At 44.1% G+C, this 17,886-nt stretch overlaps 2 protein-coding genes across 3 annotated transcripts in view; both read left to right on the top strand.

Annotated features, from left to right (window-relative positions):
- The window catches only part of vta1 (vesicle (multivesicular body) trafficking 1), a 66,320-nt gene extending 59,127 nt beyond the window's left edge, over window positions 1-7,193 (top strand). The window contains exon 9 of one of the 2 annotated variants that reach the window (XR_004660367.1): window positions 7,178-7,193. The gene's annotated coding sequence lies outside the window, so the exon portion shown is untranslated. Of the gene's footprint in view, window positions 1-6,906; window positions 6,945-7,177 lie in introns of those variants that run through there. The other variant, XR_004660366.1, reaches the window with a different exon arrangement.
- A 4,668-nt stretch (window positions 7,194-11,861) lies between these two features.
- adgrg6 (adhesion G protein-coupled receptor G6) overlaps window positions 11,862-17,886 on the top strand; it is a 56,583-nt gene continuing 50,558 nt past the window's right edge. The window contains exons 1-4 of the mRNA XM_034900772.1: window positions 11,862-12,282; window positions 14,160-14,299; window positions 14,475-14,754; window positions 15,250-15,423. Of these exons, the coding sequence (XP_034756663.1) occupies window positions 11,862-12,282; window positions 14,160-14,299; window positions 14,475-14,754; window positions 15,250-15,423 (1,015 nt within the window). The remainder of the gene's footprint in view (window positions 12,283-14,159; window positions 14,300-14,474; window positions 14,755-15,249; window positions 15,424-17,886) is intronic.

Here is a 17,886-nt window from a genome sequence, read left to right on the forward strand (position 1 = left end):
AGAGGGCGAGAGACCTGCTGCAGACGGGGGGAGAGAGGGCGAGAGACCTGCTGCAGACACAGGGAGAGAGAGAGGGTGAGAGACCTGCTGCAGAGAGAGAGGGCGAGAGACCTGCTACAGACACAGGGAGAGAGAGTGCTCTGTTGTCATAACGTTACCGTGGGCATGTGTAGATAACGTCTGCGACTGTCCTCCCCTCCTCATTTCTCTTCTTTCTTGTCACTTTCTTGCTCTTTTTTGCTCTCCCCTTCTCCTCCCCTGTCTCTCTTCTCTTTGTCTCTTTTCTCCTCTGTTTTGGCCTTTCATCCACACAAACCTTTTCGATGATCAGAAACTTCAGGTATACGTTCAGCCACGACAAACCATAGTAACATGTTTTTCAAAACGGAAACGGGTGCATTGAACACCCCTACCTATTATTACCATGATCTGATTGGGTGTCAGCTGTGACACGGGGCCCTGTCTCCCACCCGACGCTGCCCGACGAAAGGGTCTTTGCTAGTTGAAGACCGTGTGAAGCACACACGTTGTTTAAACAACAATTGCACCTGCGCCCGCCATGCCCGTGCTGGTCTTACAGGGAGGTGTGTTCTGGTGCATTCTGGGTGTCTTGCTATCTTGAGGCAGCGGGAAGTGATCGCACCATTGACCAACAGAAACCTGGTCTGTAGTCAATAACACAGCATTTCATTGTTATTTTAACAGCAAAGTAGTTAAATGATGCTAGGCTCGTGCACAGCACTCGAACACTATATGCTTGTTACACACACAGGGACACACACTATGCTTGTTACACACAGGGACACACACTATATGCTTGTTACACACACAGGGACACACACTATGCTTTTTATACGCACAGGGATGTACAGTATGCTTGTTGCACACAAAGGGATGCACAGCAGCACATACACATGCAGAAGTTAAGGAGAAAACACAAGACCTTCACCCAGGAAACACGTGTTCATGTCCGGGGAGTATACTACTCGAGGGGACCCGTGTTTGAACCAAAACCACAAACGTTTCTCTAAACGTAGCTGTCGATGGCGCAGGACGCATTATTTTTTGTCCACTAAACTTAACTGCAATGACCGCCTAAATGCTTTCTCATGCCAGGGAAACAGAGTTCCTGTCCCGGGGAAAACAAAAGACTTTGTAGAGCCCTGTAGCGGGTTTACAATCTGATGATGGCGGAAAACCTGATAAGACGAAGACCAGATAAAAACTTTTTAAAAAGTGGCAAAAGTATCTAAAAAAACATAGAAAACTGAACAAAAACATCCCAAAAAGCAACTACAAGTCACAGAAAGGCCCATGATTATTGGAAAGGGGGGTCTGCCTATGGACAGACCCTTTTATATTCGGGGGGGGGGGGTCTGCCTTTGTACAGATCCGTTCATTAGAATGCAGCAAGTGTCCTCTCGGCTGCTTCTTCCCCTAACCCCCCCCCCCCCCCCCCCCCCCCCCCCCCCTCTTGGATGCCAATCTCAATTATCTCGTAGTGAAAGATGAGAGGGGAGGGGGATTAGAAACACCTGTGAGAGTGAGTCAGCGTTCACCTGCAGCGCTCTAATCATCCCTCACAAAACAAACGTCAACTTTGTCAAAGAGGCCGAGCCTTCGAGCGGCTGCTCTAAGAAAAGACGAGTGACGGGCCTGGCGTTTATCTAAGATCTGCACCCAGCCTTTGGAGCCTCACACTCTGGAGAAAATGTAAACGTAAAATCAAAATCCCTTTACGGACTGTGTCTGTAAAGACAATCCTCAGAGGAGCTTTTGTCTTGTTTGTAATTAGGAAAAATGTCCCGCGGCTCCTTGAAGTAGTTTTTGTTTTCCCGAAGCATGAATCAGACTTCTGTTTCCTGCGGACAGACGTTGTTACGTTTTATCCAGCAGGCCGCGGAAACAACTTCAACATATTGGGGATGTAACAGTGTCCAGCTGGTAGAAAAGAAGGGAACGGCGAAGGAGAAAAAGAGGAATGAAGGAGGGAGGAGAGAGGAATGCCAGTGAAAGAATGTGAGAGAAAGGCCGGAGAGGTGAAAGAGAGAAGGGCAGGTTGATGGAAGCCGACTAATCTGCAGGATTAGTGTGTGGAAGAGACTGAGGGGTGATTTTAGGGCTGCTGCGCAAACCATGTCAGTTAGTGATGAGCAGCAGAATGTCAGTAACCAGCCGGAGTAGGAGTGGGTCTGTACAGCCCCCCCCCCCATAATCATGGGCCTTTCTGTAAATCTGAGTTGCTATTTGCACTGTTTTGTTACATTTTATATGTTTTTGTAAGTGTTTTTGGTGCTGTATCGATTTTTAGAGGGCTTTTTTGGTAAAAAAAAAATTCTGCACTTTTGGCGCCTTTTTTGAGGTTTTTCCGCGATCGGCGACAGTTTGTAAATGCGTTTAAGAGCTCTATAAAGTCTTTGGTTTTCCCCGGGACATGAACTCTGTTTTCCTGGCATGAGAAAACGTTAAGGCAGTTGTTGCAGTTAAGTTTAGCAGAACAAAAAATTAAGCGTCCTGCGGCAATGACGGTTACATTTAGAGAAATGAGCATTAGCAGCAGAATATCAGTCATCAGAATAAGTATAAGAAACAGAATATCAGTCATCAGTCGGAGTATTGCTGGATGTTATATTTCCCCACCCATATCGGTCTGGGGATTGAATTGGCTGAATTTGGAAAAGGCCTAACATGGGCCCAACGTTAATTCTGTCGGGCTCTAATCACAAGTGACTTTCTGTCATCAGAGACACCCGTTGCTTTGGTAAAACCAGACCAAACATAAACAGTTTTTGGCGTGATACACTCTACATTTACTACACTCTAAGAAATAAATCCACAAAAAAACAAAAATCGTTTTGTCGACTCATTACCTGGATGTGATTTTCCTTTTTCTTTTTTTTGACACCACCCAAAATGATGTGTGAAGCTTCAGTTAAAATACATTATTATATATACATTATACATATTATAATACATTAGCTGCTTGGCATGTAATCAATATAATATTCTCTGATACAAAGCTTCTCAGTTTGTGAACTTCTGAAAACATTGAAAAAAATACTTCAAAATGTGGAAGAAAGCCTCCCATCGGGGCTCTATGTTGGGGAGGACGTAAGCCCCGCATCCCCCCCGAGAAGCCACGCCGCCGGCTCTGCTAATGTTTTAATGGCCGCTGCTTCTTTTAAAAAGCACCGGAGCACAGCCGTCCTCCTGTCTCTGCACACGTCGGCCGGGGAACAAAGAGCGCCTGTGTGTTCCTGTCTGCCGGAGGAGGGAAACCAGCACTAGTTTGGCCCCGTCGACAGAGAAAAGTCCTTCCCACACGCGGCTGGTTTCAGTGTTCTGTGTGGGAAACAAACGTCATTTCATCAGCGCTTTCAGCCGCCGCCGCCGCCGCGGCGGTAGCTGGCTCTGCCCGAACCTTCATCCCTCACTCCTCTCACTTCTACCAGCTCTCTTGCTGAAGTGGCTGATAGATGGACCGTGAGTTTGGCCTGCACGATTCCGGGAAAAATAGGATTTTTGTTGCTTAGAATGAATATCATGATTCTCTGCCACGATTTGTTTTGACCATGGCAAGACAAAACAAATTGGCAGTACCAAACATAGATTTTTCTTTTGGCACCTACAGCACATTGCTCATCACCACAGGCCTGTAGACATAGAGGCTTCAAAATAAAGAGAAGGGAGAGCTTTAAACCTATTTACACAGTTTATGTTTAAAACTCACAGGAGAAAGTAGGAGCGTTTGTGATGCAGTCGGCTTGAAAAATTATGAGGATCATATCATAACAAAATAAATTAGTTAAAGTTACTTAAAAATTAAATTGTAAACAATTTGCAATGCAATCGTGATTTTAGACCAATTAATTGTGCGGGTCTGCTGTGAATCCAGAAAGAAGCTGGGTTTGTGTTACGTATTACTTTTTAAGTATATTTATTAAAACTGTTTGCGTTACAACAAGACAAAACCGTGTAACTGCTGTCGCTGCCTGGTATCTGGGAGCCACTGTCTTGTCCTTGTCTGGAGCGCGGTGGGACGCTGAAGAAAGAACAAGCGCCCCTGGTCTGAGATGATCTGACAACATTGATGCTTCATTGGGACTCTAGAGATTATTCTCATTCTACGTTGTAAAATATGTTGTAGTCTAAAAACTAGTGACATCGCTTAGAGCACCTTTTTCACAAATAACGCTGAAGACTCACAGAGGAGGGGAAAAAACATAAGATCCACTAACTTTCCTCACCTGAAGGTTACACAAACGCACACACACACACACACACGCAGGCACGCACGCACACACGCAGGCACGCACGCACGCACACAGGGGGCTGGTCATTAGCTTTGGCCTCTGAGCTTGTTAATGTGTTTAGCACATTAGATGAATGCTGATCATTAAAGCAACATGTATGAAGCTGGTTGTGTCGCAGGATTTTACTCAAGGTGTTGCGAAACACACACACACACACACACACTGTACACACACACACTGTACACACTCTAACTTGAATGTTTTCCATTTTTTCCTCAAACTTGGGAATAAATAACATACATAAGATAATATGTTATATGTTACAAATGAATACGTTGAGCGCATCCTCACACTACAGTTGATGTGATAACGTAACCTTTTGTGCGTTGTACTACGAAGGTCCAGTAAAATATTCCACAAGCGTTGCCTTCTCTGTTTGGGTTCGGCTGTGTGATGAACGAGTGTGCGTCGATGGCGTTAGCGTTAGCCGTTATTCTTCCAGCTGTGATCCGTCAGCTTCACGGCCGCTCGGACTTTACAGCGCTCTCTCCTCTCGCTGATGCAAAGAGGCTGTTAACTAATGAAGAAGGATCGAGAGAAACTGTCGTCCCTGTTAGTGGGAATCATTAATAACGGGGGGGTGTGTGTCTGTGTGTGTGTGTCTCTGCGTGGTTGTGACTGTGTGTGTGTGTCTCTGTGTGCGTATGTGTGTGTGTGTGTGTGTAATGACTGGAGGATTACACATTTACATTTAGATGGGCAGTCGGATTTGGCAGTGCGAGGGCGGCGTCTTGTCTCCGTCAAAGAATGAATATTTTCTGCTTTTTGAGTGTTTCCTCTGGTGTGTGTGTGTGTGTGTGTGTGTGTGTGTGTGTGTGTGTGTGTGTGTGTGTGTGTGTGTGAGAGAGAGTGAGTTAATTCGATTGCAGCAAAAATCAAAGCCAAAGCCAATTTGAACAACATGACATTTATTTCCAGAATGAATTCGACGGAGTCTGAAATCATCTCCCGCTCCTGCTAACCAAATTAAAATGAATGGGGGATCAATGTGTTTATGAACTTATATTTACACACATGCAGAGGCGTGATCTGGGTCATCGCAGGGAGAGGAACCAAGAGGAAAAGGAAGTTAAGAGAAGAAGGAACTTTGATGAAAGTGGAGGAAAAGAAAGAGCGGAGAGGAAACGAGGATCAATGCTGAGTGGAAGAAATTCAATACATCTCTGTATAATGTGGGTAAAGAATCAGCATTTCTAAGTCGTACTATTTCAATTTTTCTTTTTTCCAATAGCAGTCGCCCTGTTCTCGCGCTAATGTCAAACATGTCACAGATAGATAGATAGATAGATAGATAGATAGATAAATACGTACTCGTCATGAAAAAATATAAATACAGATAATAAAAATAAAGATAAACATAGAGTGTGGTGAGTTGTGGGTAGTTGAGCAATCTCTCCAACCTCTCGGCTGTTTTACACATTTGAATATCAGTCATATTTGCATCAGTGGAATTCCTCGCCACGCTTTAACAATCCCAGCGCAGTGTACTATCTGCACAGAGAAATGTCATCTGCCTTAACCTGAAGCTGACAGTGACAGAGTATTTTAAGACTTAACTTATTATTTGAGATCGAAAAGAAGAGAGTTCCATTACATGAGCTGTACTGGAAACTGTTCCCTATCACGGGAATAGGGCACTATAATAATATAGTTTACACTTTATTTATATATTTACTATACTTTGTAGCAGTGTTTGAATTGTCCGCAGTTTTTCATTCATTCACTATATAGTCCATTATAAAATACCCACAATGCACAGCTAATCTGAGCGCACATACAATGTGCCTTACATATTACTCTCGTTATGTAAATATTAATGGACAACACATCCAGTTCGGCGAAGTGCTGCAAATGCAGGAGAGCCTTAAACCTGCATCCTGTCTGATGTCCAGCAGGGGGCGACGCGTGCGGTTGCAAAAAGAAGGTCGGTTTCTGTAGAAGCCTGTGAGCTTGAATCCTAATATTGTAATATGACATAAGTCTTTTCCTGGTTTCAAAGGCTGCATTACTGTAGAGTACTTTTGTAAATGTACTTTTCTGAATTTCCCAGACTGCTCTTGCTCTTCTATTATTTGCCTTTTACCCGCAATTGTCCAATCCATGAACCTTAGAATATCGCTTCAATATCTACCGTATATCGAGGTATTTGGTCAAGAATATCGTGAAATGTGATTTCCTCCCCGTCGCCCAGCCCTAGTTTGGCCTTCAGTTTCGGATAAAAAGATGAAGTCTGATGAATTTCTCCCCTCCGCTGGGACAGTAAACTGAATATCTTTGAGTTGTGGACAAAACAAGACATTTTTGGAAGTCATCTTGGGCTTTTTGGGAAACACTGATCCACATTTTCACCATTTTCTGACATTTTAGAAACCAAACAACTAATCCATTCATCCAGAACATAATCGCTAGTTGCAGCTCTGCTTCGGACTAACACTGTAAGTAGGATTGGTCTGTTTGGTTCCAGAGCCCAGAGGAGAAAGAGAAACGTGAGATCTGTGCTGCCAGGAACTTGAGACACAGCTTTTAAGGCTTTTGGGAGTTTTTTTGAATAGTGTGGTTTCCAACACTCACTCTCTCTCACACACACACACAGACACACACAAACACACACACACACACACACACCCTACCTGTCTCATGGGGAGTGTAGACTTCTGTATCTCTCCTGATCCACTGATTTCATTCAGCTTGTAGAATAAGCAGCTGTGTGTGTGTGTGTGTGTCTCTGTGTGGTGAGACTGCTTCTAGTTTTTCCATTAGTGGGGGAAAAAGGAGTTTTGGTGCTTTTTGATGTTGCATTTAAATGTTCCTAAGATTTCATGCTGAACAACCTTAATGGCTGCAGAAGGTTTAGACAGACAGAGAGACACACACACACACACACACACACACACACACACACACACACACACACACACACACATACTCAAGAGGTAATGGGTTTCTAACTTGAATGTAGAGGAGTGTGTGTGTGTGTGTGTTTACATGCAGTTTAAAAAAAGGATTATAATTGGGTTAAGGCGGCGGTTTTCTCTCAACAAGGAGAACAGGGATTGCGTCACTGGCCCTAAACCCAACCATCGCTCATCTCTTCTTGCGATAACATGAGAAGCAGCGTGTATGTTTGCGTCCGCTGTGTACAGCGTGGATATAGATTCAATCGATTTTCATTGATCACAACAAAATGGGAAATTATATTGTTACAGCAGCAAACTATCAGACATATAGCACACATACAGAATATACATGAAATAATAATAGGACAGAATATAAGAACAAATCATTTAAATTATATGCAAGTTGGGAATAAAACTAAAAACTCTTAAAAACACACGTGTTCAAACACGCGGATAGCTCAAAATGCATACAGACAACACAGGACTTTCAGCAGGAGAGCGGGGATCATGTCCCGCAGTTTCCACCCTGATTATATCCGAGTTAAGGCAACACAGTCCTGGAGAACTCTTTTAGTCACTGGGGGATTTGTGCATGTACACGCCTACACCGGGGCAAGATCGGGTTACTCTCCTCCGTACTGCCTCTCAACTCAGCGGGAGCCTACTGTCCGTCTGCTTCACTCCCCGCCGAGCAGACGGACACCAGGAGACGGCTCAGCAGACGGACACCAGGAGACAGCTCAGCAGACGGACCATCTGGGGCTCTCAGCGCCGTGCTCGGCATAGAAGTGGAGGGGCCGAGCCTACCGCTGTGGCCCCTAGGTGCTAAACCCACGACACGGGGCGACGTTTAACGTTACAGAAAATGTGCCCAACCAAGTTGTTAGTCATCCGGAGAGAGCACACGCTGTGACGAGAGTGTGTGAACGATGCGTTAAGTTGGAAGACCTTTAGACGACTTTTATGTAAAGCTGCAGATCTTTAGCAAGATATTTTTTTGTAATCAGATCTCGAGACGTGTTGCATAGCGGTTGCAATCCATTATTTGTGAATTCTTTTATTTTTTGGGGGGCAAAGCTGCTTAGGAATAAGAGAAGAGACTTTCCAGAGTTGGTTGCTGAGATTTGGGAGAACTTGCACAAGTCTGAACTACTTCAACAGTTTGTTTTTAAAATTCCCACGAGTAAGTTGATACCAGTTGGCTTCGTATGATTGAGTGTGGGGTTAACATCCAGTGCGTTGGCAGTGGTTTGGGCCGCGGCAAAGGCCGAGATGAAGATCAACGGAGGCCATTGTTGAGAGAGAGAGAGAGAGAGAGTGGGGGGAGTGAGCAAGGAGGAGAGGGATAAGGGCAGAGGGAGAGGGAATTCTGTCCTTCCTTACCAAGCACAACGTAATCAACCTTTTTACCAAAATATCTTACATCAGACCACATTTACACTCTGCACACCCGTATCAAAAACTACACCAAAATTAAAAATGGGAAAATATTTGCATGTTTTATTGACCTTAAGAAAGGGTTTACAACAGAGCCTGTCCATACTAGAGCAGTACTGTCTGAAATGGGCAATGACAGTGAATCTGAAGAAGACCAGTGTCCTGGTTCAGAGGTGAGCCAGATCTCTGGGAAATAGCCAGAGTTAATACTTCACTCAGGGCAACACCACACTAGAACAAATTACTTAGAGTTGAAATGAGTGCATCAGGGAGTTTCAGCCTGGCCATAAACACTGTGGAAACAAGCTTGGAGAGCTTTTTATCCTTGTATTCCCGCACATATGCATATCTACAATTCTCTGATAACACCAATAATGCTTTACGGAAGCAAAGTTTTTGGCCCAATTTCAGAACCAGAATATAAAAACTGGGATAAAACTCCCAGTGAAAGAATTACAATTGGAATTCTGTAAAATTATCCTAAAAGTTTGCCCAAACACCCTAAACATGCGGAGCAGAACTCACTCTGAAAATTCAAATCCCAAAAACGTCAATTAAATTTTGGCAGCATTTAAATCAAGCTGATAAAGATTCCATTGCATACAAAGCTCTGCTGAGCAACCAGCAGTGTTCAGAACCAACTCTTTCCAAAAATATTAAAAACGTTTACCAGGCTTCACTACCTACACTAGTACAAAAAGATTTTTTTTGTTTCAAAGTCCCCTTGGAGGCACATGCACATAGTTGGTTTAGTATCTACAATTATGTCATAATTATCCTGTTTACTTGTAATATTATATCTGATGTATTTACTCCTTGTTGTTGTTTGTTCTTATGATTTGGCAAAACTGATTTTTTGTAATGCCAATAAAGCAACATGAAATTGAAAATTGAGGATAGAGAGGGAGGGAGAGAGACATACCATTCTTTCCACTTGACATCTCAAGAATCATTTATTTGTCATTATAAATTATTCTGATAAATATTTAAAATACTATATTTTCATCGGCCATATAAATACCTAATATTGACTGAGAAGATAAAATTAGAGCCCGATACATATTCTGGGCTCTAATCTTATCTTCTAAATTTGACAGAAACAGCCTCAGACTGCAAAATATTTCCTTAAAAAAGTGACTTTTTTTTGTCCATATCTAACGTTGGCAAGATTATTCTGCATGTGCATGGTGTTTTTAAAACCTAAAACCTTAAGATGTGGTTGTCCGGTGATTGGGAGGAGTTTGGTGCAATGCTCACTTGGAGTAAAGTGAACATTTCCACTTTGGTCTTAACCAATCAATCTGCTCTCAGTCAACTGATCGATTGAAGGATTGATTGATTGATTGATTGATTGATTGATCGATCTCTGGGCTGCTAAACTTTTAGCTAACTGCACGACTTGTCTTGTCCCATTTATTTCCTTCTGATTCCTGGACAGAGAAATCTCTCTCTCTCTTAATCTTCTGTTCTTGTGACGTCTTTCCTTGTCCCCTTTTTAAACAAGTCTTGGTTTTGTCTCCTTGAATCCTTAAACCTCCTTGAAAGCGTTTTGTCTTCCTCCCCTTTGGTAATCTCCCGGGACGCACTTCACAGCCGACTCGCCCGTCTTTTTCGACACCTCCCCACTCGCTTCCTGATTTCTAACGTCAGGAGATGTCTGCTTCTTTCCTCGATGGGTCATCAAGGGTCGGCAACCTCTACTGCCCCCGCACGGCCTATTTCAGTCTAAGTTATCTTACCAGCATTACTTATAGGTCTAAATGAGCATTTATCAATAAGGTGATGTTTGTCTTTTGACCATTTGATCCATTCCTTAATGTACATTTGCTCTGCTGTTTTCTGCAGCAGCTCAGAATTCCCTCTTTCATCCCCAGCTGGATACTTTTTGGAAATGTCTTTACATATAACTTCATTTTGGATTTGTAACCATAACTAGTCTATAGAAACTCCACAATGTTACTGAGGTTCGACAATCGTCCGAAGGAAAAGGCGCCGGGCTGCAGGCGTAGCCTTTGTACGCTATAGAGACAGAGTCCCATCCCCACCGCAGGGGAAAACAACTCTTTGCTCTCCATTGTAAAACAAGCCCAAAAGCTGCTGTGTGGTGATATTTGCTACCAACAACGTAAAGAACCCAGAACTGTGACTGTGAGGAATCAACAGAGAGAATGGAGAGACGCTCAGCTAACGTTATACACAACGTTACGTTTGTTAGCTTAACTAACAGACTTTGGGCCCTATCTTGCACCCGGCACAGCGCGGCGCAAAGACCATCGCAGCTAACAGCTCATTAGTAAAATGCTCCTAGTCTCGTGCACAGCACGCACACTATGCTTGTTACACACACAGGGACGCACACTATGCTTGTTACACACACAGGGACGCACACTATGCTTGTTACACACACATGCAAAAGATTACACGTAAAGTATGACGTTGTAAATCCTCCATCATAACAATGCTCCGAGGTCCAAACGCGCCTGGCTGTTAAAGGGAATGGGAGAGGACCTCTGATTGGTTGATTGCATGTTACGCCCATAACACATCTCTGATTAATGAAGACACTAAGTATAACCCTTTAGGACCATGTGCTCGACACACGGACCTTTTTTTTCCGTTAATAAACTTGCAACAGTGGATTTGGACACGCCCTAAACGCACCTGCTCCAGGCGCTTCACAGCGTACACTTAGATTGAAAATATAGGGCCCGTATAGTTAGAGGAAAACTGACATTTGGATATTTGACTCGGTAACTAAATATTTGTTGCAGACGTAACATTCTCCCTGCTGATTATTCTCGTCTGTTTCTACTACTTTCTCTTCATGAAAGCTCAGTTTTTTGGGTCGGCAGCTTATGACAAGTTAAGTCCTGGCTTCTTTACATTGTTGGTAGTGACTATCAGCACACAGCAGAGCTTAGTCATATTTCGGATGCTCTGTCTCTTTGATGCATATTTTAGTTGACCGAAATGTTTTGTAGCCTGAATGTAAGAATTACTTCATGCCTTCAGTAATAATACATGAAAACTAAATAATTAAAAGCCACAGGGAGCCACTGGTGAGGGGCTAGAGTCAGAAACCAGAAGGTCTTTAAGTCGGAGCCGCAGGTTGCAGACCCCTGATCTTTGGCCTTGTCTACTTCCCTTTTATGGGTCCTATCCTCTTTGTCCTGTCCCCTCGTGTCCTTGTCTTCTGAGTGATATTACACTTAAAATGCATCAGTGGAGGTTGTTCCCCCTTTCTTTTTTTAAAGTTCATGAATGTATCATCCTACCATCACCTCCAGTGCTGGGCTGCAGCTCCACGAACTGTATCGCGACGCTGACGGACGCCCAGGGGGAGTTCACATCGCCCTGCTACCCCGAGAAATACCCCAATTTGCTGACGTGTAAGTGGACGCTGCAGGCCCCCGCCGGCTTCATCATCCAGCTCTCCTTCCTTGACTTTGACCTGGAGGAGGCGCGGGGCTGCATCTACGACTGGGTGGTGGTGAACACAGGAACCGCGGATGTTAAGTTCTGCGGCCTGACAGCCAACGGGCTGACGCTGAACTCGACGGGAAACGTGATGGAGCTGTCCCTTACCTCCGACTTCAGCGTGCAGAAGAGGGGGTTCAGTGTTAGCTTCAGACACGGTAGGTTCAGGCGCACGCCGGCGGAGTCCTGTTCTTCAGATGTAGCCAATGACATCATATCATCAACCTAAAACTGATCCCGGGTATAGTTTCGGTAATCTTAGGAGCGTTTTCACACCTGGTCCATTTCAACCCTCCAAAAGATCGCAGACCTGATACCAATGAGACTAAGGGCCGCGCAAATCCTGACCCAAGTGTCTTTGACCAAAGCAGTTGTTAATTTCCCGTCCAGTGCCCACGTTGTTTAAATAGCAAATGCACATGAGCCCAACTGTGCGCCCATCGGCGTGCTGGTCGTACAGGGAGGTGTGTTTAGGTGCGTTCTCGGGGTATTGCTATTGACCAATTGATGACGCTGTAAAGCCTCCATATCAGCAAACGCATCTGGCTGTCAAAGGGAATGGGAGAGGACCTCTGATTGGTTGATTGCATGTTACGCCCAGAAAAAAACCTCTGATTAATGAAGTAAGTAAGTACAACCCTTTTGAACCATGCACCCGGCACAAAAACCTTTTTTTTTAAGCCTTCAAACTAGCAACAGGGGATTTGGACACACCTTAAACGCACCTGCACTGTGCTTCACACTCAGATTGTTAAAATTAGGCCCATAGGGTGTTTTCACATAAAGTCCTCTTTAAACAAACCAAACTCAGTCCTCTTAAAGTGGACAAAAATAATCATAGAACAAATAAAGGGATATTTTTGTGTTCATATTGGCAGTTTACCTTAACCCGGACACTGTTTTCTTTCTCAGGGTCTGTCCGAGGTTTCTGTAAAAAAAACTATGAAATGAATTGAATTTCACTCCACTTCCCTCCACTTTCCACTTCAGCTGTCACGGTAGCCTGACCAGCCGGACCCACATCCAGATGTTGGGTCTGGGAGCTCCCCATTGGCGGGGCTCAATCCGAGGGGCGGGATAAAGGGTTGTCTTTTAAATTCCCTCTGCACGCCGTAGGATAGTGCTACAACCAACCAAAGCAACGAAGAATGACTTCAGTGCCATTCTTTGTTCTTTTCTCAAAGTAAAGTTTAACTCCAAGTCTTCCAGAGTCACGGCCAAAGACGATTCCCAAGTCCGCTGTTCTCCAGCAGCAGCAGCTTTCCAGATAGCAGGGAATTCACGCAACTCTGCCGTCAGAGTTAAGCCCGCCCACCCCCTCTAGACACGATGTGATTGGCCTGACCAGAATTTGTTTTTTCCAGCTCACAAGCCAGCAGATAGTTGCTAGACTGAACCTGGCTGCAAATCACGTGTCTAGATTTCATTTCCCCCTCTCATTCCCAAGCACACTATGCTTGTTCCACACACAGGGACACACACTATGCTTGTTACACACACCGGGACACACACTATGCTTGTTATACACACAGGGACACACACTATGCTTGCTACACACACAGGGACACACACTATGCTTGTTACACACACAGGGACACACACTATGCTGGTTTGGACACCCTCTAAACGCAGCTGCGCCAGGCTTTTCACGCTCTGTGCTCAGATCGTTAAAATAGGGCCCAATGTGTCTTTCTTGTATGTATTGTCACTCCGTCTGACTTTCTTTCCTTGTATCCTTCTTTCTTCCTTCACTCTTTGTTTCCGTCTTTATTTGCCTGTTCCTCTTCTTCATTCCACCCATGCTTTGCACACTGCCCTTTTTATCCGTTCGGCCTTTTGATTTCTTCTTATTTTCATTCCTCTTCGCTCCCTTTTGGCGTCTTCATTCCTTCATCCTTTTGTTTGTCATTTCTTTGCCCAACTTCTTCATTTCTGTCACTTCTTTCTCCACTCATCTCCTCCTTGCTTTTGTTCGGTCTCTGTGCCATCTTCTCTATTCCTGCTCGTCTTCCTGTCTTCCACCTCTGGTCTCCAGTTGCCGTGGCGCTGAGGAACCAGAAGGTCGCCATATCCGGAAACGGCCAGGTCACCGAGGTCGCCAACTCCGTTACCATACCAACGCTCAATCAGCTCACCATCTGCTTCGAGTTGGAGCGCAGCACTACCCAGAAAACGGTACACGAGACACACACACCCACACAAACACACACACACACACACACACACACACACACATCTCTTTCATTGAACGAATGTATGCTTTATGTGGAATGTACATCTCAATTAAATTGGATACATTTCCCTTGACTTGGAGGTCTTTACAAACTTCTCTTTATTACAAAAAATGCAGAAAGAGTGGATCTTCAGCTACCACGACAGCAGCAACAACGTGGCGCTGAGTCTGGGGGCCGACCAGTCCGGCATGAACATGATTGTTAACTCGGTGGTGTGCCCGATCGACTCTATCATCTCCTCCGCTGACTTCACCACCACCATGAAGCCTTTCTGCGTGCTCTGGACATCATCCAACGGCCGTGTGGCGGTCTACTTCAACAGGAACTACAGGGCCAAAACCTGCTCTTCTTCTACTGGACACTCTGTACCAGCCGGGGGACAGTTCCGGTTAGGAGGTAAGTTTTTTAAATTGTAATCGTTAGACACATCTGTATAGGGTGGCAGTAGTTCAGTCCGTAGGGAGTTGGGCTAGTACCGGAGGGTCACTGGTTCAAGTCCCAGTACGGACCGAAATACGAAGTGTGGACTGGTAGCTGGAGTGATGCTAGTTCATCACCTGGGCACTGCCAGGTTGTGCCATTTCTAAGTCTGTAGCTTTTGAGGAAGGGGGGCAAGGTAGAGGCTCGGGGTGTGGCCTTGACCAACTGCTCGTTTAAAAGTCATGTCGTCTCTCTCTCATGGGTGGGCCACATTCATAGGGTGGGCAAAGCAGGGAAAGGGGAGGTAACCTTGCCCCTTATGACCTCATAAGGAGCAGGTTTCCGGCCCATCTGAGCTTTCATTTTCTCAAAGGCAGAGCAGGGTACCCAGGGCTCGTTGTTCGGACACACCTGCCTCCACCGCTAAAGAAAGAAATCCTACAGGAAACACTGCTGTGTTTTTGTGTCCAGGGCAGCAAAGCTTCGATGGGAACATCTATAACCTCCGGCTGTGGAACTACGCCATGACGGTGCAGGAGCTCAACGCGTTGAGCTGCGACGTGGTGGGGAACGTCATTGACTGGGACAACAGCCAGTGGACCATCCCGTCCACCGTGGCCCAGACCGACACCACGCTCAGCTGCAGTGAGTACAAGCAAACTGTCGCTCCCAGGCAGGAACACAGTCTGAGTATAGAAGAAGCCTCATAGGGGTTGGTGTTAGGTCCACAACCTCAAGTCACAAACACTCACGGACTCAGACTTGCTTTTATGACATTGCAAAGGGGGGAGAGTACCCGAACTTTCAGCAGTCTTTCCCCAAAAACTTGCTCTGCCTTTTTTGTACAGTTGTATGATGGGGTGTTGACATAAAGTTGTTTTACACATATGGGTCTAAACATATAGTTGTTTTACATAATGTGGGTGTAGACATATAGTTGTTTTACATAATGTGGGTGTAGACATATAGTTGTATGCTTCACCATTGGTTGTGCTGTGGTTGGGTGATGATGTTTACCAAAATTGGACAGGGGAACTATCTGCTTTTACTTCCTTTCAGAGTCGCAACTCCCACCCAAGTTTCTTATCTTATCTCTCAGTCTTACTCTGCTAGGGTAACATTCCTGTGTTCGAAAAATTGCCTCACCCAAAAGCTTTTCTTCCCAAAATCTTCTATATAGCCCATACATATTTACATGATAACCATTTCACCTTATATTTATTTTCAGTTCCTACAGTTTGGGCTTGACATGAACCTTTTTGCTCACCAGCCAATGTGGCTAGTGGGTTTCCAAAAGCTACTAGCCAATCAGCATCTTCAATAGCCACTATTTTGTGGAAAATTACATTTTTTTCTCAATTTTATTTGAATAAAGTTGACAATGTTGTTTTACATTAAACGACCTGTAAATGAACACTGTAAACACCCAAATCAAGACTACATGAAATATAACACTGCAGTCATCAAGTATTCCGTTCTGATTATGTGTGTAAAGCTACTTGTTGTATGAAAACATGCAACCAGCCATGCCAGCAGCTGGCACGCGCCATCGGTGACGGGAAGCGGAGCACACAGACCAAATGTCCTGCTACATGTCTCTCTGTATATCACCGTACGCACTGTACCATACCACGCAGGAACTTTAAGAACTAAAGGCTTCAGTCTGTTTGCTATCAGGGTGGAAAATTACAACCAGACTTCAGCCAAATTCTGCTAGATTTTGACTTCTAGGAAGTTAATTGACTCCAGCCACAAGTTTGGCTGCTGACCAATCATCTTCTTTCTGAGTCCTGCACTGCTCTAAAAACCCAATTGGCTGGTAAAACACACACACACACAAACACACACACACACACAAATGACCAACAAATCTAAAAAAAAAACATAAACCAAGTTTACACAATCAACCATTTTCTTACCATTTTTATATATTATATATAAAAGAGAGAGTGTGTGTGTGTGTGTGTGTGTGTCCGTCCACAGAGTTGTACCTCATCATTAAAGCGCTGTTAATGAGTGTGTAGCCACAGGAAGTTAGCCGCAGAGGTTTCAGTTAAATTCCTGCCAAAGCTGTGTGTGTGTTTGCGCGCATGTGTATGTGCACATGTGAGTGCGTGTGTGTGTGTGTGTGTGTGTGTGTGTGTGTGTGTGTGTCCCCGAGACTTGCCGTGGTTTTTAAGAAAATGCATGATTCTGCACAACACTTCTTGGCTCTCTTGTATGCGCTCAAACACTATTCAATTACTCTGTCTACATCTTATTTTGCAGCTATTAGGATCATATATTTATTAGATTTAAGATATGAAACATAAGTTGTAGAATAAGCTGTACATCTTATTCTATATGAAGGATGAGATGTAAATGTCAAAATATAATGAGCTCTGAGCATCTATAGGCGCAGCTGTCTTGTGTAATAGAGGATAAAGTTAAAAAGGAATACTTCTTGCCTCAAATTTATCATTATGTTTAATAATTACTCACCAACTGTTAAACTTTTTTTGTCTGTGTTACTTTTAAGAAGTGTTCAAGAAAGAGTTAAAGGGTATTGTCCCTTGACCCTATGTTCCCATGTTTTAGTGTGTAAGTGACTGAAACAACAATCTTTGGAACTGGTCCAGAATCAGGCGTGAAGGGCGTAACCGGCAGCCAACGACCGGGCTGCAATGTAACCTAAATGTTCAGCATCAGTTAGCGGCCACTTAAAGTTCTGTTATTGCTGCTGACGGACTCAGATTATTATTCTAAGTGTCTGACAACATTATGGAAAGGATTTCTAAAGAGCTCGAGACCTTTCTGTTACACCAAAAACAGCTCTGAGGTTGCTAGTGCTAAACCCACCAGACATTTAACATGTACAGAGCCAACATATTTACACATGTAAATTGGTAAACTGTGTTTATTTCCACCAAAACCAGAGTTGTGATGGTTGGACAAGTGGAAAAATGACATAAAACGGCTTTTCATGGTTTTATTTTGTTTCTGTCGACTTTGAATAAAGTGTATTTTTACGATGCTAACATTTGTATTTTATATACATGATGTCTGGTGGGTTTGGTAAACGCAATTTTGCAGATGTTTTATGTTTAAAAAAAGGATCTTACTCTTTAA

Source organism: Etheostoma cragini, chromosome 18 (genome assembly GCF_013103735.1).
Source record: "Etheostoma cragini isolate CJK2018 chromosome 18, CSU_Ecrag_1.0, whole genome shotgun sequence".
Taxonomy (NCBI): Eukaryota; Metazoa; Chordata; class Actinopteri; order Perciformes; family Percidae; genus Etheostoma; species Etheostoma cragini.